Genomic DNA, 26,652 nt, shown 5'->3' with positions numbered 1-26,652 from the left:
GGACACCTAGCATGAATGGTGTTGCTGAAAGACGAAACAAGACACTTAAGGACATGGTAAGGAGCATGATTAGTCATTCTTCTTTACCTGAATCACTTTGGGGAGAAGCATTAAAAACTATAGTGTATATCCTTAACAGAGTACCCAGCAAAGCAGTAACTAAAACCCCATATGAGTTGTGGACTGGGAAAAAACCCAGCATAAGGCACCTACACATTTGGGGATGTCCAGTTGAAGCGAGGCCTTATAGGCCCAACGAAAGGAAATTGGACTCTAGGACAATTAGCTGTTACTTTGTTGGATACGCAGAATGTTCTCGAGGGTTTAAGTTCTATGATCCCACTACCCGCTCCTTCTTTGAGACAGAAAATGCGAGATTTCTTGAAGATGTTGAGTTTGGAGGGGAAGAATTAAGGAACATCTCTTTTGACGAAACAATTGTCTTGCAAGAAGAGAAAATCATTTCTCTTCCTGATATTATTATCGACAGTGATCAGACAACAATGCCTAACACTATTCATGAAGCGATTTTGGTTCAAGACAACAATGAAGTTCCTTCCATAGAGCAAAATCAACAACCTCAAGAAGTGCCATTGAGGAGATCCAACAAACAAAGGAGAAGTGCGATTCCAAATGACTATATCGTGTTCCTCCTAGAATAAGAAGATTCGGTAGGCTTAGCGGAAGATGATCCAATCACCCTTTGCAAAGCCCTTCAAAGTTCTAATTCTCAACATTGGATCAATGCCATGCAAGAAGAGATGAAATCCATGAAAGACAATGACATTTGGGATCTTGTCGAGTTGCCTGAAGGCTCGAAACCCATTGATTGCAAATGGATATTTAAAACCAAAAGGGATTCAAAAGGCAATGTCGAAAGATATAAGGCTCGTCTAGTCGCCAAAGGTTTCACTCAAAGGGAAGGCATTGATTATAAAGAGACATTTTCTCCGGTTTCTTCGAAGGACTCCTTTAGGACAATAATGGCACTTGTAGCTCATTTGATTTAGAGCTACATCAGATGGATGTAAAGACAACGTTTCTCAATGGAGACATTGATGAAATGATTTATATGGTTTAGCCAGAAAACTTTGAATCCAAAGATTCAAAGTCTATGGTCTGCAAATTAAAGAAATCCATCTATGGTCACAAACAGGCTTCTCGTTGATGGTATCACAAATTTCATCAAGTGATTACCTCATATGGTTTTTAGGTAAAAGTGGTAGATGACTATGTATACCACAAGTTTAGTGGGAGCAGGTTTATCTTCCTGGTACTATATGTTGATGACATACTGCTAGCTAGTAACGATATAGGCTTGCTACACAAAACCAAGAAATTTCTCACTAAGAATTTTGAGATGAAAGAACTTGGGGATGTCTCTTTTGTGCTAGGCATACAAATACTATGAGATCACTCTCGAGACGTTCTTCGGTTGTCACAAAAGGGCTATATCGAAAAGGTGCTAAGCAGATTCAGCATGAAAAGTTGTTCGCCGGGTGATACGCCTGTGGCTAAAGGAGACAAGTTCAGTCTCAGTCAGTTCCCCAAAACGGACCTTGAAATAAAGGAGATACAAAAGGTTCCCTATGCCTCGACTATAGGAAGCCTGATGTATGCTCAAGTTTGTACCCGTCCCGATATAGCATTTATAGTGGGACTGTTGGGCAGAAATTTGAGTAACCCAGGACTGGATCATTGGAAAGCAGCCAAACGGGCCATGCGGTATTTACAGAGAACAAAGGACTTCATGTTAATCTATAGAAAATCAGACTGTTTGGTGATCATTGGGTATTCTGATTCTGATTTTGTGGGATGCCAAGACAGCAAACGATCCACTTCGGGCTATGTTTTCATGTTAGCTGGAGGAGCTATATCTTGGAAAAGTGCCAAACAAATGCTCATAGCCCCTTCAACTATGGAAACAGAGTTCATAGCTTGCTTTGAGGCATCCAATCATGAGATATGGCTGCGTAACTTTGTCACGTGGCTACAAGTGGTTAATGGCATTGAAAGGCCATTAAAATTATTGTGTGACAATAAATCTACAGTTCTGTATTCCGACAGCAACAGAAGTTTTATGAAGTCGAAACATATTGATATCAAGTTTCTATCTATTAAGGAAAGAGTTCAGAGTAGTCAGATTTGCATAGAGCATATAAGGACAAACTCCCCGATAGCGGATCCGTTGACCAAGGGATTGCCACCTAAAGTCTTTCATGAGAACACTGCTCGTATGGGTATAGGCATGTTTTATGATACCTTGATTTAGTGGGAGTTTTCTTTCATTTTGCTCTTAGATGTATTATGGATTAAGGCATGTTTGCGTGTACATTTACACATAATAAAGTGACTCTTTCCATCATCTACATCTCTGAATATGTTTGTGATTTTTTATTGATCTCTTTAAAGAATAAAGTTGAACGAGTTGGAAATAGGCATGTTTTGATATCACATTGCATGTAATTTCCATGCCACTCATCCATACTTGATCTATGTCATTGAATGAATTGATATGGTGAGCATGAAAGGCTTAGTCACGCATATATGTGGTGAAAGCCATCATGGTCTCATATTAGTAAGGAGATGGACCAGATTGAAACTAAGGAAAAGTCTAAAGAAATTAGCATAAGAAGTGTACACATAAGGAATTCTTTCAATATAATTGTTTCAGTTCTCATATGTAGCCCAAATGGAAGATTGTTAGGTTTTAATCTCTATTAAGTGGGCTTACATATTCAGTGAAACAATTGCATTGATGGGCTATCTTGTAAGTGGGCTAAATCAAGTGATTCATTTATGCAAAGCCCATAGACTTCAACAAAAGGGTATGGGGCTTAATGAGTGAATACCACATTTTGGCCCATATAGGCTTAATGGGATCCTATTAGGTCAAAATATAAAGGCCCCTAGGTTATGGTTCCCAATATGTTAAATCATCTAGCCACCCTCCTTGCTCTATCCCATTAGAGTCAAAGAGCTGAGAAAACCTAAGGAAAAAGGAAGATTTAACTGAGGAAAACCACACCAGTCGACCAAACATTGATTCATCACTCATTCTGCAGGGGTTTCAACTACTGCGATGGATACAGGTATCTACGTTTAAACCTCCTTGATAACTGCAACATGATATTCTTTGGGGTGCAACGTGGCTTCTTGCAAGATTAAGGATTGCTTGCTCCCCTTTATTTATTCTTATAGGTGGGTGATCTTCTTGGTTGGGACTTGGAAGAAGGGGGAGAGATGGCGTGGACCCTTTGGGATTGTCAGACGGGCGAAGATGGTGGCTTGATGGGAATTGTTTAGAGGAAAATTGATGGTGAGAGAGCGGGAGATTGCTCATAGGATGAAAGAACACTAGAATGATTGTTTTCTATAATGCTATTACACTGAGACGACATAGGCTATAGTTTGCATCTCTAGCGTTTCGAAAATGATGCCCAACCAAATGAGTGTTTACTCTGGGGGTTGGATTGTCTCCAAGATGCGGCACTGATCTTGGGGAAAGAACACTAGAATCTGGAAAATCTACATGGAACTGAATATATAGCCTGCCTTTCATGAAAGGCCTCTAGTGGTGAGGCATTTCATCCCCTTGACATTAATTAATCGCCTTGACCCGGTGGCTGAATAAAACCCAACTGAGAATGTGTCGGCAACATTCTCTCAGTTCACTCTTCTATTTATGCTCTTGCTTCGGAAGTTCAGATCGGATCTTTGAGATACAGAGCTCTCCTTAGTAACCACATTACCAATATCTCCCGTTCCCACCGGTTATGTCCTCTAATTGCCGCTATCTTCTGTTTTCCAGCCCCTGCAACTGAGTCTTTAAGTTAGCAAGCAATTTCATCATATGCCCAACCTGCTATTTATTCGACAAAAGATGGAGACAGAGGCAGAGATAGATATGATGTAAAATGGACACAGAAATGGAAACGGAGATGAAGGCAGATCGCTGCTCTCTCTCCATCTTATTGAATTTTTTTTAATTGAGTTTTATTTTAAAATTTTGAAAAATAATGAAAGGCAAATTTGATATTTCATTTTTTCCATTAACACTTAACTATGATTTCAGTTATCAAAAATAATAGGGATAAATAATAAGGGTATAGTTAATCAATTAACTAAACATTAGATATAGTTTAAAAAGATGGGGTTGAACTTATAATTCCACAAAGGCAACCCTCATCTTACTTGTTATCTTGTCCAAAGTATGAATGATTTCTAGCTTTATTATCATCACCATTTTTGGGATAGTTGAACCTGATTTTGATTTTGAAGAGTTCATGAAATTCTTTGAGATATGAGCATAGTTATACCATGAATTAATAAGAAATCCTAGAAAGGAAGCTTTATTTCCCACATCATGACCATTGCTTAGCATGCCTCATCTAACTTGTCTAATATTTTTATGCCCACTTTGTGGGTTTTTGCCTTTTAAATTATCATGTTTTTATTTGGGGAAATCTATGGTGCAGGAAAGATATGGTATAGAAAGAGTTTTGACTAAGGGTGTCAATGGACCGGTTTTGGATTGGATTCAATCTAATCCAAACCTTATCAACTCAGATGTAGATGGCCTATTATAATTATTGGATTGGGTCAATCCAAAATAAATTGGTCCATATTCTTATTGGTCTGAATTGGACCTAAACCAAAATTTCAATAATCCGATCATGAATCCAAATCCTTGTCCAATTTGAAACCAATCAAAACTGAAGTTGACATAAAATCACTTTTATGAAAGTACTTTATCGAACGCACTTCTATGAAAACACTTTTACAAAAGCACTTTTATAAAAGTAATGTTATAAAAAGTATTTTTATGGAAGCACTTTTACAAAAAATCCTTTTACAAAAGTATTTTTATGAAAGTACTTTTATAAAAGCACTTTTATGAAAGCACTTTCACAAAAGTACTTTTACACGAAAGCACTTTTATAAAATCACTTTTACAAAAGAACTTTTGTGGAAGTATTTTTATAAAAGCACTTTTGCAGTACTTAAAAGCGCTTTTACAAAAATACTTTTATGAAAGCACTTTTATGGAAGTACTTTTATGAAAGCACTTTTATGGAAGTACTTTTATAAAAGCACTTTTACAAAAGCACTTTTTATAAAAGAACTATTATGACAACTTTTATAAAAGAACTATTATGAAAGAACTTTTACAAAAGCACTTTTATGAAAGTACTTTTATAAAAGCACTTCTGTGAAAGTACTTTCACAACAACACTTGTATGAAAGTACTTTTATGAAAGCACTTTTACAAAAGTACTTTCATGAAAGTACTTTTATGAAAGTACTTTTACAAAGTACTTTTTCAATGCCAAAATAGTATTTTTTTTGTAATTTTTAGATTTTCTTCATTTTAATATATTTTTGTAATTTTTTATATGTTCAGTTTTTTATATAATTTTTGATATTTCATTCGATTTGGATTTGATCCAATCCAGTCCATTTACATTTTAATGGATTGGATTAGGTCAAGTCTATTTGTAAGTGGACTCACATTAGACTGGATCGGGTTGGACCAAATCCAGTCCAATTGACACCTCTGGTTTTGACCAATCAAGATCCACCCATGAATTTTGATTAATTACACCTGATTGGCCACCACGTTTATGATTCCAGTTGACTGATCAGAAGTTTTTCAGATATCATATCTTTTCCATATCATAGTCGAACCCTTTGATTTGACTTAGCCTCCCACAGTGGGCCATGCCGAGCTTCCGCTTTGAGGGGTTTCGGGGCAGATAGGGATGGCCCACTCAGGCCTGCAGGCCGTGTATTGTGAGAGAGGCCCATAGAAGTGGGTCGTGCCCACATTATTTCTTTTTAAATGATAATAGTGCCTTTTTGAATGAAAATTATTTCTTTTTCCTTTTCCTAAAAATCTAAAAATGGGATCAGCAGATCATCTCTCAAGCTCATACGCAGAAGCTCCAAACGAAAATCATAAATTTTGAATTGATATTTACAGTGTTGGTATCTCTATGTAGAAGATGACCCTATTTCTTGTGTTAATGTTTCAATGAAGTTAAAAATGTCTCTCTATTCAAATTGTTTAAGATAACGGTAGGAAGGTATATTTAAGTCGTTTGGAAAAACTCCTCAGGGTATGTCTAAATCTTGGGTGAGAGACTTAAAACATACCCTAGGTTTTTGTAAATTGGCTTGAACATACCCTGAATGCTTCAATGACTTAAACATACCCTCTCATCATATCTGAATTCATTTAATTTTTTTAAATCGTATTTTGCCCTTTAATAGATGAGAGCTATGATCATCTACTCAGCATGAGAGAAGGGAGATCTCCTCCCATTATCCCATCATCAGATCACTTTTTAAAGCATCTTGAATGCAATCCAGCAGAGACCGAAACAAAGTTTTTTGACTTTTCAGCCCAACTGAGGCTAAAATATGGGCGCATGTTTAACATTGAGAAAATAATATAAATGGGGAAGTTTGTTGGAGAAGAAAATATGGAATAGATACTATATTGGAGGAATTTAAATTTGAAGAGCTTAAGGAAGTTTTGCAACATTATCCTAAGGTTATCATGGAATTTATAAAGAATGGAGACGTTAGCTTTTTTGAAAATTTGAAAGAAAATGAAGGGTAAAAGAATCACAAGGTATGCTAAGCCATTGTAAAAACTATCAATTTATGAAAATATAGGCTACACTTGAGTATTTTACCTTTAAATCTTTTACCCATTTATCTTTTAACATTATTGATTTCATGATCTTAGATTTTCAGGCTTTTAGTAGGAGAAATATCATAGTTAATACCCTAATCATTTGAAATATTCCTTTTTCACTTACTATTCCAAAAATACCATTAAGAAATATGTTTATTATATGGTCATAAAAGGTTACTTTAGGTTTCTTAGTTAAAGATTTAAGAGAATTTGAGAGATTTTAAAAGAGGGTTGAAAGTCAAATTGGATTAGCATTAGGGTTAGAGTTGGATTTGTGTTAGGGTTCAAAATCTTGAGTTGGATTAGGGTTGATCTCAAGTCTCGACTTGACCAAACCCAATCCGACTTGCATCCCTAATACCTAGAGGTGCTCCTGGTTTGGTTAAGTGAACCGTGGGCCTATTTTTGAAACCGAACTGGTATTATTGGTTTCTAGAAAACTAGTAATCAAAGCCAAACTGAAGTCAATTGATTAAACGTTTGATTAGTTCGATTAACTGCCGGTTCAGTTCGTCATTTTTTCGGCTTTCCTGTCTGGTTTCATCAATTTTTCAGTTTTTCTTGAATGGTGGTTGGTATCAATGTAGCTTATCAAAGAAATGGTGTCAAGTCAGCATTGTAGACGTATTTAACGCCCAAAAAGTTATTTGGTTGAGATGGCTCTCTTGAAAATCGTGTGAATCATTTATCAAAAATACACCAAATTTGATATTTTTTTTTTTCATTTTTAAGACCATTTTTTTTTACTGTTTGACTTATATGACACCTAATAGCATCTAGAGCCGCCTAATGGCGCTGAGGTGCAAAAAAAAATCATACAAAACATTTATTTTTTATATGCGATCATACCAAACAACCCTTTAATCCCCGTCCCCGTTTTCTGCAGGAAAATCATCCCATCCCCGCCCACCTGGGACGAATCCTCACGAAATGGAAAAAACTGTCATCCCTATAATCCCTGCCAATGACCCTCGACCCTTTTAGCAGCGGTATTTCATCCCAAAATTTTCCGCCGCAACAACCAGGTAGGACATGTGCGCCAGTTGGCACGTCCAAATAATTGAGCTCTTATATTTCATGATTTAACATCCAATCAGGTACCTAGACCGTGTGGCACAACCCCCGGGTCAAAAGTGAACGTCGTGGAAGGAAAATTTCTTCCTTTTTTCTTTTTGTCTTGTTTGTTGTTGGGACCTGGCAGCCGGGATCTGATCTTGTAATTTTCTTTTGAGTTTTGAAACACTAAATTATTAATCTTGCTTGATAACGTCCCAAAAACTGGGTTTATCGTTTATCCGGCGGAAGAATTAAATTCTGATGGATGTATTGAGTGACGAATATGATGGATCTTTCTCTGACTTTTTTGGTTAAAGACGGGCAAAATTAACCAAATGAGAATGCCTCATCCTTTAAATGATTTAAGCATTTAGAATTTAAATAATGGATATAATACTAAATATATAATAGCCATAAAATATATATATATATATGTCATTTATTTTCATTTCAGATATTGTCCACTTATAACTGTTCAAAAAATATAGATGAATTATAAATAGTTTTATCTTAGAGATACTGTCAGATGCAAATGCATGTATATGATTACTAGTATATAATTGTGTACAAGTGCAACTTTTACACATTAACATTAGAATTTTGTCAAATTTTCAATGGACCCAACCTAAAACCCTAGTCCAAAACAATATAAACTATTAATTCGGGCCAATCTCACTTGCACCCCTATAGTTGTTATATGGTTTACATGACGGCAACGATGATGATCTTGGGTTGCACTAGGTTTTGTTAGCCAATGCGACAATTGCTATGACTTGGACTGGACAAAAAACCATGAAGCTCGTTGGACCGTGATTTTATCGGTTAAACCACTAATTAAATCATTCAGCTTTTAAGAATAATCTTAACCCAAAAAGCTTACCAGATCATCGCTTCAACCAATCAGTCTGATCTGATTCTGGCAACACTTGGATAGGGTTGCAAGACTGCACCATGGGTGAGTTCAATCCCGAGCACAATTTGACTCAACCCAAGCTTTTACATGGGTTGGCCCCTAATTTTTTATTTTCATGTTGGGCCTAAGCCAAAAAACCTCAGGCCCGATCAAAACTTAGGTTAAACTTGGATTGAGGTCTTAGGTAGTTTAAGCCTCCCTGAACAAATACATACATATATGCATTTATTTATAGGGATATTATACATATTTGTTAATAAAATTTATACAGATTTTTAATCCATTCTACTTCTAAATTAGCTATGAAGTGCAATGAAAGATAACTGTACAAAAAATATAACCATAAATTCTTTCAAATCCAATCAACTCAACCAACCTGAACCCAAACCTAATCCTAATTATGTTGGGTTAAGCTCAATTGGGCCTGAGTTAGTAAACTCAGTCTTAACCTCAAGTTCGATTATGCCAGAACCCAACCCGGATTGACCCTCGACCCCCAACCCGCCCAAGTTGGGGCCCTGCACTTGGGTATGAGTATGACCTCAATTAACGAATGGGTTAAGCCTTTTTAGTTATTCTTTGCTTTCCACATACTTTGTCTTTTCTCTGATTAAACAAAAGCTTGTTCAGCGTGGCCTTTCCTTTGCGCCATTAGCCACATATCTGACTTATTCAGTCAAGGATTTGTCATGGAATAAAGTGGTGGGGAGAAATATACAATGTCATGAAATCTGCTTTTATATTAAATGGGCTCGATGAAAGGAAAGTTCTAGAGCTGCAAGGAGGCTTCTCATCCATCTAGAAGACATTATTTCCAACTTAAATCTATGGAAAGTAGCCACTCATTTTTGGAGAATGGAAGTTCAACCACTTGTACTGTATTGTTAATGCCCACGTCTCACTTGGGAAATGGGTTTTGTAATAACTTGTATATATACTCCTTCCTCTTCTTTTTCCATCTCTTCAAGTCTTCAAGTCAATATAACTATTTTTTAATACTTTTACTATGATAAAGTCAAGGATTTGATGTTTAGGTGGCAAGTCATATCTCTGCATTCAAATTATATATTTTTATATACAGATTTAAGTGGAAAATGCAATCAATCCCAAGAGTCGATTAGGATTTGCTTCTCACAAAGTGTTTTTCACACAGATCCCACAACCACATCCCACTTTGACACCTTGTGGAAGTTTCTCATATGGTCCCTAGCCTCTTGGTTAGAAAACAAATTTAGGGTTCATATAGCCTCTTGGGCTATTGGTCCAGCCTTGGTCATGTGCCCAAATTTCCTTCTTACCTAATGGTCTAAGCTCAGATCCTAATCTTGAGTTCGTAAGTTACCTTTTTTAAGGAGCGTAGTAGTAGTAGGACCATTCAATTGTGGGTTCTACTTCTAGCCCTTTACTTCAAAAAGATGGCTAGTTATTGGGCACAGGTCTATTGGGGCCTGACTCAAAATATTATAAAAGAATAAGGCCCAAGGCGAAGCTCAGAATGGGGAAGAATTTTCAGCACTAAGATTGTGTCAGATGAGACGTAGGAGAACACGAGGTGGTGGATTAATGGTGCTTGGCAGATTCCAATCTGGCGAAGGAAAGTTTCACTTGATCACATCTTGTGGGGAACCCTCTTTAAATTAATAATTAAAACTAGTTGGGACCTGTGCGATCAATTTAGGGATAATAGGATATAAGGGCAATTTTTGGGCTCTAATATCAATAAAAGTAATATATTTAAAAAAAATCAAAATTAGGTTAACTTTTTAAAAATAATATCAATTAAAGGTAAAATCAATGTTCATCTTCTTTTTCTTGCAATCTGTTCAACAGTGTCGTCACCGGCTGCCACCGCTCACCACTGCCCCGGCAATGCCTCCGGCTATCTCCGCCCGCCTCCATCTAGGTGGAGGTAGCAACGGCGGCGGCGGCGGTGCTGGTGGTCATTCCTCTGCCCAATGCCACCACCTCCGCCTCCGACAACATTACCGGAGGTGGGCGGAGACAGAGGCAGCAGTAGGCAACGGAAGTGGTGGCATTGGGCAGAGGAATGACCACCAATGCCGCCGCCGCCTCTGCCTCCGCCCACCTCTGACAACATTTCCGGAGGTGGGCGGAGATAGCCAGAGGCATTGTCGGAGCAATGGTGGTGGCAAGCAATGGCGGCCAGCGGCCGGCAGCAGCGTTGTTAAATAGATTGCAAAAAGAAGAAGATGAACAGTAATTTTACCCTTAATTGATATTATTTTTAAAAAATTAACATAATTTTGAATTTTTTTTAAAATATATTACCTTTATTTTATTGATATTAGAACCCAAAAATTGCCTTTATATGCTAATATCCCATTAATTTACCTCTTTTCCTGAGTTTTATCTTATTCCTTTTGTAATTTTTTTTCCAAGTCCCGACAAAAATGCAACATCAGAAATTACTGTAAAACATTAAATAGACTTGGCAATACATCTAATCTTTGGGATGTGTATTTCATTGTTTATAGTTACATGAATGAGGAAGTTCCTGTTCTGTCGAGACAATAAAGTTTTATCTGCCATCCGATCGATCAGCAATAATAACAACCCACACAGAAAACAAGTTTATATGTCAAACAACTACAAACTGCATGCTTGCCATCATATCATGTTCAGGTTTAGAAAAACCCCATTGAAGCGTTGTTGAGTACTTGTATCATTATGGACTACAACTCGGCCACAGCCTCAGCTTCGTCCACTCTATCTTCCCCAAAATAATATGTCAACACTTTTCATTGACGATTCTTTTGATCTAGATATAGGTCATGCAGGACGAGGGTTCGTTATCCAACATTCCGTAAGCAACTTATCATTGCAAAAGGCACTCCTTGTGGGCCCTCAACAGCCACGATGCTGAAATTCGAGCCCTCTTAACAGGATTAAAGGAAGCTAGAGCAAATGACATTACTGATCTTTTCGTATTTTCTGATAACACAGCTTTCGTAGATTTTGCAACAGATGACAGAGCATCCCAATGGACTGAGCAGTTGCATAGAAAGCATCTTAAAATACTAATCTCTTCTTTTGTATTTATATATTTTGTCGTATGGCCCATCTTTTTGCTTATGTCTCATGTAAGGGTCAGATAAAATCACACTACAACTCTTCGTACTCTAGCCATGTAACTGTCTTGTTATGAATGGAAGGTTTCTTATAGAAAAAAAAAAAAAAAAAAAAAATCCAAGGCCCAAACAAAAAGGATTACTAAAATTCAAGAGAAATTTTCCAATTAGTACCTTATAATTTGGGCATAGTGCCATTTTGGTCCCCGAACTTTAAAACGTGATAGTTCAGTATCCAAACTTTTAAAACATGTCAATCCAGTATCTATCATTAACTAGCAGTTAACCAGCCGTTAAGTAATATTTGAAAAGACACAAATACCCTTCGAGTGTTATCTAATTTTCTTTATAAATCATCTAAACGTTGACAAAAAATTAACAATCCCAAATCCGTGCCTCTTCTATTCAAGAAAGTTAGGGTCACTAGAATGCCCACTAAGACTAGGAATGGTAACATGGTGGATTTGGGGTGAGGCACCCCCTTCCCATCCCTACCCCGTAGTCAAGATACTTTGCCCCATCCCCGGTGGTGGGGTAGGTTCGAGGCAAGGCATCCACTCCCCATCAAAGAAGGGAATCCCCAAATTCTCCTTGCTCTAAGGCAACTATTTAAAAATTATCTATTATGTGGACAATTTACACATAGAATATAGGAATTTGGGGGTATTTTAGGAATTGAATTATAATACTTTGGGGGTACTTCAAAAATGGAAATATAGGATTATAGGATTTTCAAAATTTAGGAATAAATTAGAGATATTTTAAATATCAATATTAAACATATAGATATTTTATTAATTTACCTTCGGGGTTAGGGAATTATATACAAAACTTGTTCCCACCCTATCCCTGTTTAGGGTCAGGGAAAACCCACCCCATTCAGGGCAAGGCAAGGCCCCTGTTTTACAAAGAAATTGTCATCCCTAACTGAGACATAACCCCAACTTTCTTGCATAGAAGAGGTAAGGATTTGGAATTGTTAATTTTTTGTCAACATTTGGATGGTTTATAAAAAAAAAAAATAGGTGACACTCAAAGGGCATTTGCATCTTTTTCAAATACCACTTAACGGCTAGTTAATAACTAGTTAACAGTAGGTACTGGATTGACACGTTTTGAAAGTTCAGGTATTGAATTGCCGCATTTTAAAATTTGACGACCAAAATGACACTAGACCCAAAGTACAAGATAATAATTGAGAATTTTTTCAAAAATCAATTACATCACTCAATCAAATACTTCAAAATTAAACTAGCACACATCAATGAACAAAATCCCCCATAAAAAACTGCATCTTGTTTTAGCAAAATCCCAACAACCCTAACTTTATTTTACAATTGTTATTGAGAGAGAGAGAAGGGCATGTGTAGTCCTAATCAGAACATTGTAAGCACTCATTCAATGAGCATTTAGAAAAAAGTTTGACATCTGTCTCTTAAAATATTCCTAATTTGCCCTTGAAAAAAATTATAAACAACTTTTGACACTTGTCAGAATATTTATCGAAGAGCTCACTGAACGTAGTTACTGTATGTTGTGCTTATTAATAGTTTACCAACTACCAATTACCAATTACCACTTTACCTTAAAGTTCGTGTTGGGTGTCAACGGCTTTTAAATGAATTCATTATTTGGAAAACCAAACATCAGAATAAAATTCCAAAAAACCCTTTCACATCTTTCAACAAAAAATGTTATGTTCTTCAAGATGTTCGGTTTCTCAAAGCGCCAAGCGGTTAAAGGTATTAGCATGCAGGGTATTAACAGTGGTTGGTGATAAGAAGCTCAGTAGAATTAGGTAGAATTTAATCCTACTTAAAAATCAGAAAAAGGAGAAAAAAAGAATGATGCCAGATCACACCATTCCGTTGCAAGTGATTAATGGTCAAAGTCTTCAATTTATCTTGTACATGCAAGTAACGAGAAAAAAAAAATTGTTTTCATCATCCTTTCTCTTGCAATTTTGTCAAATCTCATGCGGTCAATCTTTTGAAAGTTGTTACCTTAGTCATGAGGTCTCCATGGCTTTAAATTGTCTGTTCCTCTGGGAAAAAGAGCAGAGAAGATCAAATCAACAAGAAAAATGCCCATTTGTGATTTGTGTTATGTTAGCTTCAGATTGAGAGTACAATTCTCTTCGTTCTGTAGATGAAAGAATTCAGTCCTGGGTCTTGGTGCGTCGTTGTTCAGTAGAAGAAACAGAGATACCCGGTTTGCTTTTTTCTGGGTTTCTCGGACTTTTTATGTAAGGAAGGCAAGAGGACGACTGCTCTGGGTTTTAGCTGCTTGTTTCAGCTTTGGTGAATACAAATGGACAACAGTGATATCTATAGAGTTGCGAGTCTACGTCGAAGTCGAAATGGTTCATGGAGGAATGCAAATGAGGATGTCTTCTCAAGGTCGTCCTACGATGAAGACGATGAAGAAGCACTGAAGTGGGCTGCCATTGAGAAACTGCCAACTTATGATCGCATAAGAAAAGGAATACTGACAGGACTCAATGGAGAGCACAAGGAAATTGATATTAAGAATCTCGGGCTTCAAGACAGAAGGAACCTGATAGAGAGACTGATCAGAGTGGCAGAGGAGGACAACGAGAAGTTCTTACTCAAGCTCAAGGACCGAATGGAGCGGTACGCTTCTGACTGGTTTTTGCTTTACTTATTTCTACTAGAGATATTGACTTCTTGGATCATGGATGTTTGATTTCTTTATGTTCTTCATGTTTTTGTTGATGGGCTACTGATGGGTTTCTTCTTCCCTTCCTTCTGCTAGAGTTGGAATTGAAAACCCAACAATAGAAGTCCGGTTTGAGCAACTAAACATTGGTGCAGAAGCCTACATCGGTAGCAGAGCTTTACCTACAATCCTGAACTTCTCCATGAACATGCTGGAGGTAACATGCAAAAGAACAACTAATTAAAAATGAAACAATTGATCATTTATGCATCTTCAGTTGAATCACAACAAATACTTCTACTGATCTTTTTTTTTCCTGTTTGCAAAGACGTTCTTGAACTCTGTCCGCATTTTCCCAAGTAGAAAGAGATCAATATCAATTCTTCATGATCTTAGTGGAATAATCAAACCTAGAAGGTAATGATTCAAATCCTGTAACCAAGTTCAGGTTCAAATCCATTTGTTCTCCCGTCAGTAGTATACAACTCTATATGTCTAACTCATCTGGCAACTTTGCAGAATGACTCTGCTTTTAGGCCCGCCGGGCTCCGGAAAGACCACTTTACTTCTAGCTTTGTCAGGAAAGCTTGACTCACAACTGAAGGTGGAGAAATGGAACTTCCTAAGTGTTTCTTAAGATTCCTGCGACCTTCAAGAATTACTTAATGTAGTTTTGACAGTTTAAGTTTGATTTATGTAAAACTCCAGGTATCTGGAAAGATAACATTTAATGGTCATGGCTTGGATGAATTTGTCCCACAGAGGACTGCTGCTTATATTAGTCAGTATGATCTCCACATTGGGGAAATGACTGTGAGAGAAACCTTGGCTTTCTCTGCTAGATGCCAAGGTGTTGGTACCCGCTATGGTAAGTTGAGAAACTATTATCAGCTAAGAGAATTAGCAAAAATTTAAGGAGCTTGAAACACTACTTTTTGTTTTGTGGGAAAATTCTGCAGATATGTTGACAGAACTTTCAAGAAGAGAGAAGGCGGCAAATATTAAGCCAGACCCAGATATTGATGTATACATGAAGGTAAAAATCATGATTTTACTCTTTCTATACAGATGATGATGATGATTAATAAATTATTTTTATTTTTTTAAGTAAACTTATCCCACCAAGTGTACTATAGGAACAAAACTTGTCTCATTTCTCATTTGATTTTGTCTTGATCCTTCTGTAGAATCTAATTAAATTCTGATATGGATCACTTTGAAGTTTGTGAATATTATTTTCATTTCTTGGAGTTTGAGCTTGTTCTGTTTCCCTTAATTTCATCTTCCCTTGTTTGGACAGGCATCATCTCTAGAAGGACAGAAGGAAAATGTTATTACAGATTACATTCTAAAGGTATTTTGTGATGGCAATGATCTATTTGTGGAATATCAATGTTATTTGGTTTTTTCATTCTGGAGACATTGATTAATTTAATAATTTCTCTCTCATATTCCCTGAAAATTTGTAGATTTTGGGACTGGAAATTTGTGCTGATACCATGGTGGGGAATGAAATGATAAGGGGTATCTCAGGTGGACAAAGGAAGCGTGTCACCACTGGTAGAACAAATTAAAACTTCTTGGCCTGTTATTATTCATATGCTTTGACTTGAGTAGATCTAACTGTGGACTAAATCTTCATGGCTATGGTTGATATATATAGGTGAGATGCTCGTAGGACCCGCTAAAGCATTGTTTATGGATGAGATATCAACGGGCCTGGATAGCTCAACAACTTTTCAGATTGTGAATTCCCTCAAGCAGTCAACTCACATCCTTGGCGGGACTACACTAATTGCTCTCCTTCAGCCAGCACCAGAAACTTATGATCTCTTTGATGACATTATTCTCCTCTCAGAAGGGCAGATCGTGTACCAGGGTCCTCGCGAAAATGTGCTCGAGTTCATTGAATCAATGGGTTTCAAATGCCCTGAGAGGAAAGGAGTTGCAGATTTCTTGCAGGAAGTAAGTTTCATTAACCGATCCATCTAGCTTATTGATTTTCTCAAGTAGTGTTGAAACTTGGTACAGTTCACTTTGTTTAAAATAGATAAAGTAGTGTGATCTTTTTTGTCCATATTTAGGTAACATCAAGAAAAGATCAGCAACAATACTGGGCCAACAAGGATGTGCCATACTTCTATGTCTCTGTCAAGGAGTTTGCAGATGCATTCCAGTCTTTCCATGTGGGACGGAAATTGGGAGATGAGCTCAGTGTTTCCTTTGACAGGAGGAAGAGCCACCCTGCTGCTTTAACAACTTCGAAATATGGTATTAGCAAGAAAGAATTGCTGAAGGCTTGCTTCTCAAGAGAATGGCTGCTAATGAAAAGGAACTCATTTGTTTACATTTTCAAAATGATGCAAGTGAGTAGTATAATTCAAGTGGGATGATTTTATTTACTTGATTCAGTTATTGAATAATTTGTTGCCCCTCCAGTCAAACTTGTATTCAACTTAACACATTTTTGGGCACCGAATCCTGACATAACTTATTCCATGTTCATCCTGATTCACAGCTTATTGTTGTTGGGCTTATTGCGATGACTGTCCTCCTGCGAACCAAGATGAAACACGGCACCATAGATGATGGGAACGTTTACATGGGTGCTTTGTTCTTCGCACTTGTTACTCTTATGTTCAATGGTTTCGCTGAAATCTCAATGACTGTGGCAAAGCTTCCTGTCTTCTACAAGCAAAGAGACCTTCGTTTCTATCCTTCTTGGGCATATGCACTGCCTACATGGATACTCAAGATTCCCATATCATTTGTGGAAGTTGCCATCTGGGTTGCTATGACTTATTATGTCATTGGCTTTGATCCAAGCATTCAAAGGTGACTGAAGCTGCCAACTTACTATTCCTTTGTTTGTGCTTTCTTTCTAACTGACCAGTGGGGAACCTTCTTGCTACAGGATGTTTAGGCATTATCTTCTACTATTATTAATTAACCAGATGGCTTCTGGACTATTCCGGGTAGTCGCCTCACTGGGGAGAGACATGGTTGTTTCAAGTACATTTGGATCCTTTGTGTTGCTTATAGTGCTAGCTCTTGGTGGATTTGTCCTTTCACGAGGTATAATTGGTCATCTTTGCCATTGACAAGTAGAGAGGTAGACATCTTTAAACTGGGATAAATTGCACAGAAATACTTGAACCTTCTTGTCTATCTTGCAGAGGATATAAAGAAATGGTGGATTTGGGGCTACTGGAGCTCACCTTTGACATATGCTCAGAATGCAGTTGCTGTTAATGAATTTCTTGGGCACAGTTGGAGCCATGTAAGCATCTCATTATCAAATAAGAACAAAATCTCTTATATTCGAGAAGGTATACCACCTTGTTGATTTTGACTTGTGGCATAGGTTCTTCCCAATTCAAGTGAAACCTTGGGCATTCAAGTCTTGAAGTCTCGTGGAAATTTTACCAGTTCATCCTGGTTTTGGATCGGCGCAGGAGCATTGATTGGATATGTACTTTTGTTCAATGGAATTTTCACTCTAGCTCTGGCATACCTCAACCGTGAGTGGCCTCTGTTTCTATTGTCACACGTTCAATTTTCAAAACATTTTTACTTCAAAATTCCAATGATTAAGCTTGATAAGTTGTCAACAGCAATTGGGAAATCTCAAGTGGTTCTATCCGAAGAGGCCTTGAAAGAAAAGCACGCTAACAGAACTGGAGAAATTGGTGATGCTGAACCATCACCTAGGGGAAAGAGATCTTCTTCCCGATCAACAGAAAGAGGTAAATCTCATTCTGATCTCATCTACCAGTTTTTCCATCATCATTATCTAAGCCTTGTCCCAATATCTACCGGTTTTCCCATTGTGTATCAAATTAGATGCTTATTTCCAGGTCTACAAATCAGAAAAAACAGTACCAAGTCAAGATCTTCTGGAATAGAAGCCAGTTTTGATGGTAGTCAGAACAAGAAAGGAATGGTTCTTCCTTTTGTTCCATTTTCTCTCACCTTTGATAATATTAGATACTCTGTAGACATGCCACAGGTAACCTCTTGTTACTAAAATGGAATATGAATTTCCGTGTCCAAAAAATTCATTCTTTGTACTCTTTGTAGTTCCGGAAAAGAAAATTAATAACTTATTAAACTGAATCTACAGGAAATGAAAGACCAAGGTGTTCTTGAAGATCGGTTAGTGCTCCTCAATGGTGTAAGTGGATCCTTCAGGCCAGGAGTCCTCACTGCTCTAATGGGTATCAGTGGTGCGGGTAAGACTACTCTAATGGATGTATTGGCAGGAAGGAAAACAGGCGGATATATAGAGGGAAGTATCACTGTTTCCGGTTATCCAAAGAAGCAGGAAACATTTGCTCGTATTTCAGGATATTGTGAACAGAATGACATCCACTCTCCATATGTTACAGTGTACGAGTCTCTTCTCTATTCTGCCTGGCTTCGTTTACCTCCTGAAGTTGACTCTGCTACTAGGGAGGTAAGTTCTAAAGAACTTTCTTTTACAGGCTGTTTTAGGCAATTCAGGTTTCAAACTCACTGGTAAAAGATAAATGTTTGCAGATGTTTGTCGATGAGGTCATGGAGCTTGTAGAGCTAACGTCACTGAGGGGATCACTAGTTGGATTGCCTGGTGTCAATGGTCTCTCAACTGAGCAACGTAAGAGGCTGACAATAGCAGTTGAGCTTGTTGCTAATCCCTCGATAATATTCATGGATGAGCCCACCTCTGGACTTGATGCCAGAGCAGCTGCAATTGTGATGAGAACGGTAAGGAACACTGTGGACACAGGAAGAACTGTGGTCTGCACCATCCACCAGCCTAGCATTGACATATTTGAATCTTTTGATGAGGTGAGTGATTGTTAAGATTAAGGAACCAAAATACTGGATATCTTTTTCTTCCAAATACAAGGTATTGAATTCTTTAATATGTGGTTACAGCTCTTCCTTATGAAGCGAGGAGGAGAAGAAATATATGTTGGGCCACTAGGGCGCCACTCATGTCATCTGATCAAATATTTTGAGGTGAGGCATTCTGATCTTTAGGATCATTCTTTCCTTCGTGGAGTAATGGTACAATTTTCCTCATTGGTTTGAATTTTATTTATGTTCAGGGTATCGATGGAGTTCCTAAGATAAAAGATGGTTATAACCCTGCAACATGGATGTTGGAGGTGACTACTGCGGCACAAGAAGAGATTCTGGGAGTCAAATTTGCTGACCTTTACAAGAATTCAGATCTCTTCCAGTGGGTTGAATGATACATGCTCTCTTGCCAATGCTTAAAAGAACAAAACTTTGTCTCTTTCTTACCAATCTGTGAAAATCTTTTGTAGGAGAAACAAGGCTTTGATTGAAGAGCTTAGCAAGCCTCCTCCTGGTTCAAAAGATCTTCTTTTCCCGACTAAGTATTCCCAACCCTTCTTCACACAATGCAAAGCATGCCTCTGGAAGCAGCACATGTCCTACTGGAGGAATCCAGCATATACTGCAGTCCGACTTCTTTTTACCAGTTTCATTGCTTTGATGTTTGGTACAATGTTCTGGAGACTCGGGTCTAAAACGTAAGACCATTCCTATATCTGCAAATATTCTATTTGAGACGGCCAAACAGGTGTTTTGCTAAACTTAAATGCATTAATATGATGGCATATTTTGCAGAACTAGGCGACAAGATCTGTTCAATGCAATGGGTTCCATGTATGCTGCAGTTCTCTTCATTGGTATTCAAAATGCTTCATCTGTGCAGCCAGTTGTGGCTGTAGAACGTACAGTGTTCTACAGAGAAAGGGCTGCTGGGATGTTTTCTGCTTTACCATATGCATTTGCACAAGTAAGCACATCCTGTGGTAGCATGAACTGAAGTTTCAGGAGTCAATATAGTAAATCGACTCACTCTGAAAGAATTAATACATTAGAAGATTGTGTTTTATATTGGTCTCATGACACAACTTCCACCTTATGACACCATAACTGTGTTGCATTTTCAGGTTGTAATTGAGATTCCACATATCCTCATTCAGGTTCTAATCTACGGTGTGTTAGTTTATGCTATGATCGATTTTGATTGGACAGCTAAGAAGTTTTTCTGGTACCTGTTCTATATGTACTTCACATTCCTATACTTCACATATTATGGGATGATGGCAGTGGGTTTGACACCCAACCACGCCTTTGCCGCTATTGTTTCCTCTGCTTTCTACTCAATATGGAATCTCTTTGCCGGGTTCATCATTCCACGAACTGTAAGTTCCAATCCATATCCAATACTTCATGAGATTTTCTTTACTAGAGATACTGAAGAGGTTATTGCTTTCTTTTATTGTTTTTATCACAGAGATTTCCTGTATGGTGGAGATGGTACTACTGGTCTTGTCCAGTTGCATGGACCTTGTATGGACTAGTTGCTTCACAGTTTGGAGAGATCGAGACTGAAATGGACACTGGTGTTACGGTGAAGAACTTCTTGGAGAGTTACTTTGGGTTTAAATATGATTCTCTGGGGTGGATTTCTGCAGGGATTATTGGCTTTACAGTACTCTTTGCATTTGTATTTGCCTTCTCAATTAAGGCACTTAACTTCCAAAGAAGATGAAGCTCTCAGTTCTCTAAATCACCCACCAGTGTGCATCAATGGCAGCATATGTAGCGCAAAGATCTAGAGTATGCATGTAGTAGGGCTCATGCTCATATGTCCGTCACTAACAGTACTCTTTGAATCTTTTGCTGTGTCAAACTAGATTATATTATAAATGACGTCAAGCTATCTGTAGTCTGTTAGTCAAATAATCATGTTAATATCGAAACCATTATCATTCTAGTTACTGCTATCTTGGTGAACACACAATCAATGTACAACACCTGTCCCACAGTTGGGACTTTTTTTTTCGCTACTAAAATGAGAATTAATTCATAAAAACAGAACTAATGCAAGTATGTCCTTGAAAAATACAAGCATTCCGTTCCATCCATAAGAAGTAGAGCACAAATATGAAGAATACCTGCATCTGCAACAATTGAAGCTCTCACTATTTTTTTTTAAATTAATGGAATCAAGTAAACCCATAAACCAAGACCAAGGGAATTAAATTGACTTCACAAAAAATCTCTCATTTCTTTCCCTAACCCACATCCAGCTATCTTCCTATACATGTGCCCAAGATAATCCAGTCCGCAAAATGGTGCCTTGAATCTCTTGTTTCACAAGTATTTATTTTTTAACAACTGGGCCCAAATTGATCCCTCCTCTGTTAAGATCCTCCATCCAACCTCTTGCATAACAGTGCATCACTGACATACTTTAATCTCCGAATACCCAAACCTCCAGCATGCCAAGATAGACAGTGCCAACACAGAAATGAATCCAAAAACATCACATCAACTCCTCTTTAATTTCCGTTGCTGATGTGCCCATGCTTCATTAGGGTCACAAAGGGAGTGCTGCGACCATGGTCATGGTCCCAGCAGATGTAAACTTAGTCCAAGTAACACTCCCCAACAGCTAACTCTGTGTTTGGTTAAAGGTAGGGAAGCCTATACAAGCCTAAATGTAACACCACCCATGTAAGGCCACTTGTGATATACTGTTGGCACAGTTATGTAATCAATCATGAGTGGACATGTCACTGTTCTGTATGCATGAAACCCATATGTCAGAGACAAATATCGAGAGTTCAGAATAATTAACACGTTTTAAAGTTCGAGTATTCAACTGAGATTAGCCCAAACCGGCAGCTTAACTTTAATGGCTTGTGGATTAAAAGCCCATATGCCTGAGGGCTCAAGACAAATATCAAGCCAGTACTGGTAGGCAGCTCAAAAGATTCTCTTACTTAAAATCCAGAACGGCTCGGCCCAAAATCTTCCTTAGCCATTGGCAGGCCCAAGACATGATTCCGCGCGTGTGGATAATAATATTGTCATACACCATAGGAATAGAATCTTGCTATCAATATGACGAAAATGCCCTTCCTGGTTTGTGTGACAATAATGACACGCCCATATCCTCCTCTCTAGTTCTTCCTGCATGGCTTCTCTTCCTCTTCCAATCACACCAAATCCACATTTCTCTCGCTCTAGATATACCCAAACCAGGAAATCGATAAATGTCACAACAACCCATCTCCCCAATTTCCAGAATAATGAGCAAAGATTTCCAATTTCCTACAAATCTTACTTCCACTACATATCTTCTCTCTGCAAAGAAGGTCAACTTCCTGAAGCTTTGGCAATTCTTACTGAAATGGAACTTGAAGGTTTCCAAATTGGACCGGAAATTTATGGAGAACTCCTTCAAGGCTGCGTGTATGAGCGAGCTCTGTTCACAGGTCAGCAAATTCACGCTCGAATCCTTAAGAATGGTGATTTCTTCTCCAGCAATGAGTACATTGAAACCAAGTTGGTGATTTTCTATGCAAAATGTGATCTTCCAGAAGTTGCTACTGAATTGTTTCAAAGGCTTCGCAAACAAAACGTTTTTTCTTGGGCTGCCATGATTGGGTTGTATTGTAGGATAGGCTGTAATGAAGAAGCTTTGCTGGGCGTCTGTGAAATGCATGAAAATGGATATTTTCCAGATAACTTTGTTGTGCCAAATGCTCTGAAAGCTTGTTCTGCCCTGCAGTTGGTTAAGTTTGGAAAAGGGGTTCACGGTTATGTTATAAAGATGGGTTTTGATTGCTGCGTCTTTGTTGCGAGCAGTGTAGTAGATATGTATGGAAAATGCGGGGTCTTGGAAGACGCAAGGAAGGTCTTCAATTTAATGCCTGAGAGGAACGTCGTTGCTTGGAATTCAATGATCGTAGGTTGTGTACAAAATGGGCTGAATGAGGAAACAATGGAGGTCCTTTATAATATGCGAGTGGAAGGCATTGAACCAACTAGAGTCACCATTGCTAGCTTCCTTTCGGCAGCAGCAAATTTAGATGCTATTGAAGAGGGTAGACAAGTCCATGCTATTGCAGTTTTGAGCGGATTAGAGTTAGATAACATTTTGGGTACTTCTTTCATAAACTTCTATGCAAAAGTTGGTAAGATTGAAGATGCCGAGCTTATTTTCAGTAGGATGAATGAGAGAGATGTGGTAACTTGGAATTTGCTTATTTCGAGCTATGTGCAAGATGGGCAGGTAGAAACCGCCCTTGATATCTGCCACCAAATGAGAACAGAAAATCTTCGATTTGACTCAGTTACTTTAGCATCTATTTTGTCCGCTTTTGCTGATTCTAGCAATATAAAGCTTGGTAAAGTGGGGCACTGTTATTGTATTAAAAACAATTTTGTTTCTGATGTGGTTGTTTCTAGTAGCATCATAAATATGTATGCAAAGTGTGGGAAGATTGAATATGCCAGACGGGTTTTCAACACCTCAATACAGAGTGATCTTGTGCTCTGGAATACCCTAATTGCTGCTTATGCAGAGTTAGGTCTAAGTGGCGAGGCCTTGAAATTGTTTTATCAGATGCAACTAGAGGGTGTCCCCCCAAATTTGATATCATGGAATTCTGTGATTTTGGGATTTCTGAAAAATAGCCAGGTTAATGAGGCCAGAGACTTGTTCTTGCAGATGCAGTCTGCTGGTGTCCAACCCAACTTGATCACTTGGACCACTCTTATCAATGGTTTAGCCCAAAATGGATATGGGTACGAGGCTACCCTACTTTTCCAGAAAATGCAAGCAGCTGGCATCCAACCCAATGTTGTCAGCATTGTCTGTGTGCTCTCAGCTTGCACAACTATAGCATCTTTACTCTATGGAAGAACCATTCACGGTTATGTCATGAGGCATGAGATTTCAACATCTCCTTCAATTGTAACTTCCCTAGTAGACATGTATGCTAAATGTGGAAGTATAGATCTAGCTAAGAAGGTGTTTGATTCAATTTTGAACAAGGAGCTGCCTTGCTATAATGCAATGATACTTGGACATGCACTACATGGTCAACCAGCAGGAGCTTTTGCATTCTTTGAAGAGATGAAGAAAGAAAAGATACAACCAGATGGTATCACTTTCACTGGCCTCCTATCAGCATGTAGCCATGCTGGCTTAGTGGATAAAGGTTTGGAGGTATTTACTGAAATGTTCTCAAAATACCATGTGATGCCAAGTAAGGAGCATTATGGTTGTTTGGTTACTCTCCTTTCTCGGTGTGGAAGTCTGGAAGGAGCTCTTAGGTTCATCCTCACAATGCCAATTGAACCTGATGCGCACATATTAGGATCACTTCTTGCTGCTTGTAGAGAACACAATGAGACTGGTCTGGGAAAATATTTGTCTGAACACCTTTTCAAATTAGAACCAGATAATTCAGGGAATTATATAGCAGTTTCAAACATATATGCTTCAACAGGAAAGTGGGATGAGGTATCACAATTGAGGGATTTGATGAAGCAGAAAGGACTAAGAAAGGATCCTGGGTGCAGCTTGATTCAAATTGGAGAAGAACTCCATGTGTTTGTTGCAGGTGATGGATCACACCCGCAAACTGAGGTAATTTACCACATGTTGTGTGGATTGGAGAGGGAAATGAGATTTATGGGATATGTAACCGCAGATGGTAATATCAAATATCCTGCTTCTAAAAGCATAGCCTGATTACTTTTATTGGATATATTGAGAGCTCCCTGTTGAGATATTAACCGAGATGCGACTTACTGCCATAGAACGAGTCTAATTCAGTTGATGGTCTAGTCTGCATGGAGAAAAACCGTTGTAGGGCCAACAAGAAGCTCATGAAGTATCCACAAAGTTTTGTTGATGTGGATATGATGCACATTGCTGCCCTTTCACATCTAAAAGACATTGAAACTACACAAGTGCATAGTGATCAGTAGGGAACAGTGTTAGATATCTAACCAAACTCCAAAGAAGAACAGAAGCAAGTTTTGGCACTGGGATTTCGTTAGTCAAGATGGGTTACTTATCACATCTTGGAGATTAGTGCCACTATGAAACATAGCCACCAAGAACAGATACATTTTGAATTATGACATAACTCCATTTGGGTTGGAAAATCTCTGCTCAAACTTTTCTTGAGAAATGAATTGCACTAAACTACAATTGAGTACTTGGTGAGATAACATTTTCAGTGATTGAAATTGTTGCTTTACATGACCACTGAACCCAGATTTGGGTCTCAGATATGGGAGGCATCCATTTTTATTATTTATGTAATTGCCATAGAAGGAAATGCATATACTAACCTAGCTTCAGTGCTTTTTGAGTAGATTCTTTTCCTGTTGCTGTAATGGTAAAACATGGGTTGATTCTAGAGTGGTCACTTTGTGCAAAAAAATGCCAAAGGTTAGGTCCATATCCAGTCAACCCTTCCCAAGACCCTGCATGGCCGGAACCAAGGGTAATGGCCTTTTTTTGTCGGTATTTGTAACAATTAATTTTCTGAATTTATCAAGCAAGTTTTTTGCATCCTAATGTCCATATAGTTCTCACTAACATCAAGACTACAGAAACCTCATGGCAGATTCTCCTCATCATTTTTTCATCTTGGAGAAAACTCTCTCCTTGACAATGTATAGAGGAATCCCTGTCCACCCTTTCAATAACCTTTTCGCACTTGAACCCTACCCACAATCCAACACAAAACTTTCCACTGTACCCCTTTCCAAAGTGAATTTATTATATCTTATACTGTTTATTGGTGCAAAGTGTATCATTTGCCACAATGCTGCCATTTACTCTCCCACCTAAAATCAAGATCCAACTGCTGTGCCAGGTAAGTTTAATACATATTGGGCAATAAACTTACCTAGCACAATTTCCTTTATGATGTTCTGCATGCCTCTTATAAAATTCTTGGTTGCTTTGACTACGAGAAAAAGATGGTTACTGTGATTGACTCTTCCGAACACAGATTAATCATTCATTAGAACACCTTGTTGAGAAAAAGATGCCTCTTAGTTGTTTACTGGGAAGTTGAGTATCCTTGCTAAGCTTTTATCTGTGACAAGTGGCAACCATTCATTAGAACACCTTGTCCATTCAAAGCAACTGGTTATTGATCAGTGTTTTGTAGTAGAAATGATGTTATCAGGATTTAATAGAAGCGATCATCCCATAACATGCTCCTCCTAATGAGAAATTAAAAATCCTTATTTTCTTTTATTACATCAGGTAACTAGCAATCAAGGTCGAAAAGTACTTTATTAGCCAGAGTTTTTTTTTTTTTTTTTTTCTTTTTCTTTTGAGTAACAAGGAAAAACTCAGCCACTGGATG

General features: G+C 38.0%; 2 protein-coding genes and 1 pseudogene across 2 annotated transcripts; all 3 read left to right on the top strand.

Moving 5' to 3' along the window:
- The first annotated feature begins 1,480 nt into the window (after window positions 1-1,480).
- On the top strand, window positions 1,481-2,272 carry LOC148842805 (secreted RxLR effector protein 161 pseudogene; annotated as a pseudogene).
- An 11,405-nt stretch (window positions 2,273-13,677) lies between these two features.
- Window positions 13,678-21,243, top strand: LOC148842804 (ABC transporter G family member 39-like). The gene is made up of 24 exons (XM_088956403.1): window positions 13,678-14,394; window positions 14,537-14,657; window positions 14,769-14,857; window positions 14,960-15,044; window positions 15,149-15,308; window positions 15,400-15,476; window positions 15,741-15,794; window positions 15,910-16,000; window positions 16,104-16,405; window positions 16,525-16,806; window positions 16,959-17,275; window positions 17,355-17,515; window positions 17,617-17,720; window positions 17,805-17,961; window positions 18,055-18,186; window positions 18,298-18,449; window positions 18,564-18,896; window positions 18,980-19,270; window positions 19,361-19,444; window positions 19,534-19,667; window positions 19,756-19,983; window positions 20,081-20,252; window positions 20,410-20,664; window positions 20,757-21,243. Exons 1-24 carry the CDS (start codon window positions 14,072-14,074, stop codon window positions 21,012-21,014), a joined length of 4,362 nt encoding a protein of 1,453 aa, XP_088812529.1. The 5' UTR covers window positions 13,678-14,071; the 3' UTR covers window positions 21,015-21,243.
- A 1,123-nt stretch (window positions 21,244-22,366) lies between these two features.
- Window positions 22,367-25,644, top strand: CRR21 (Tetratricopeptide repeat (TPR)-like superfamily protein). Its single transcript, XM_088957061.1, has one exon. It carries the CDS (start codon window positions 22,446-22,448, stop codon window positions 25,011-25,013), a length of 2,568 nt encoding a protein of 855 aa, XP_088813187.1. The 5' UTR covers window positions 22,367-22,445; the 3' UTR covers window positions 25,014-25,644.
- The last annotated feature ends 1,008 nt before the right edge of the window (window positions 25,645-26,652 follow it).

The sequence above is a fragment of the Nelumbo lutea genome, chromosome 8, assembly GCF_056320005.1.
Source record: "Nelumbo lutea isolate HS-2025 chromosome 8, American lotus-T2T, whole genome shotgun sequence".
Lineage (NCBI taxonomy): Eukaryota > Viridiplantae > Streptophyta > Magnoliopsida > Proteales > Nelumbonaceae > Nelumbo > Nelumbo lutea.
Note: the sequence above shows the minus strand (reverse complement) of the source record. Positions and strands in the feature narration are given on the sequence as shown.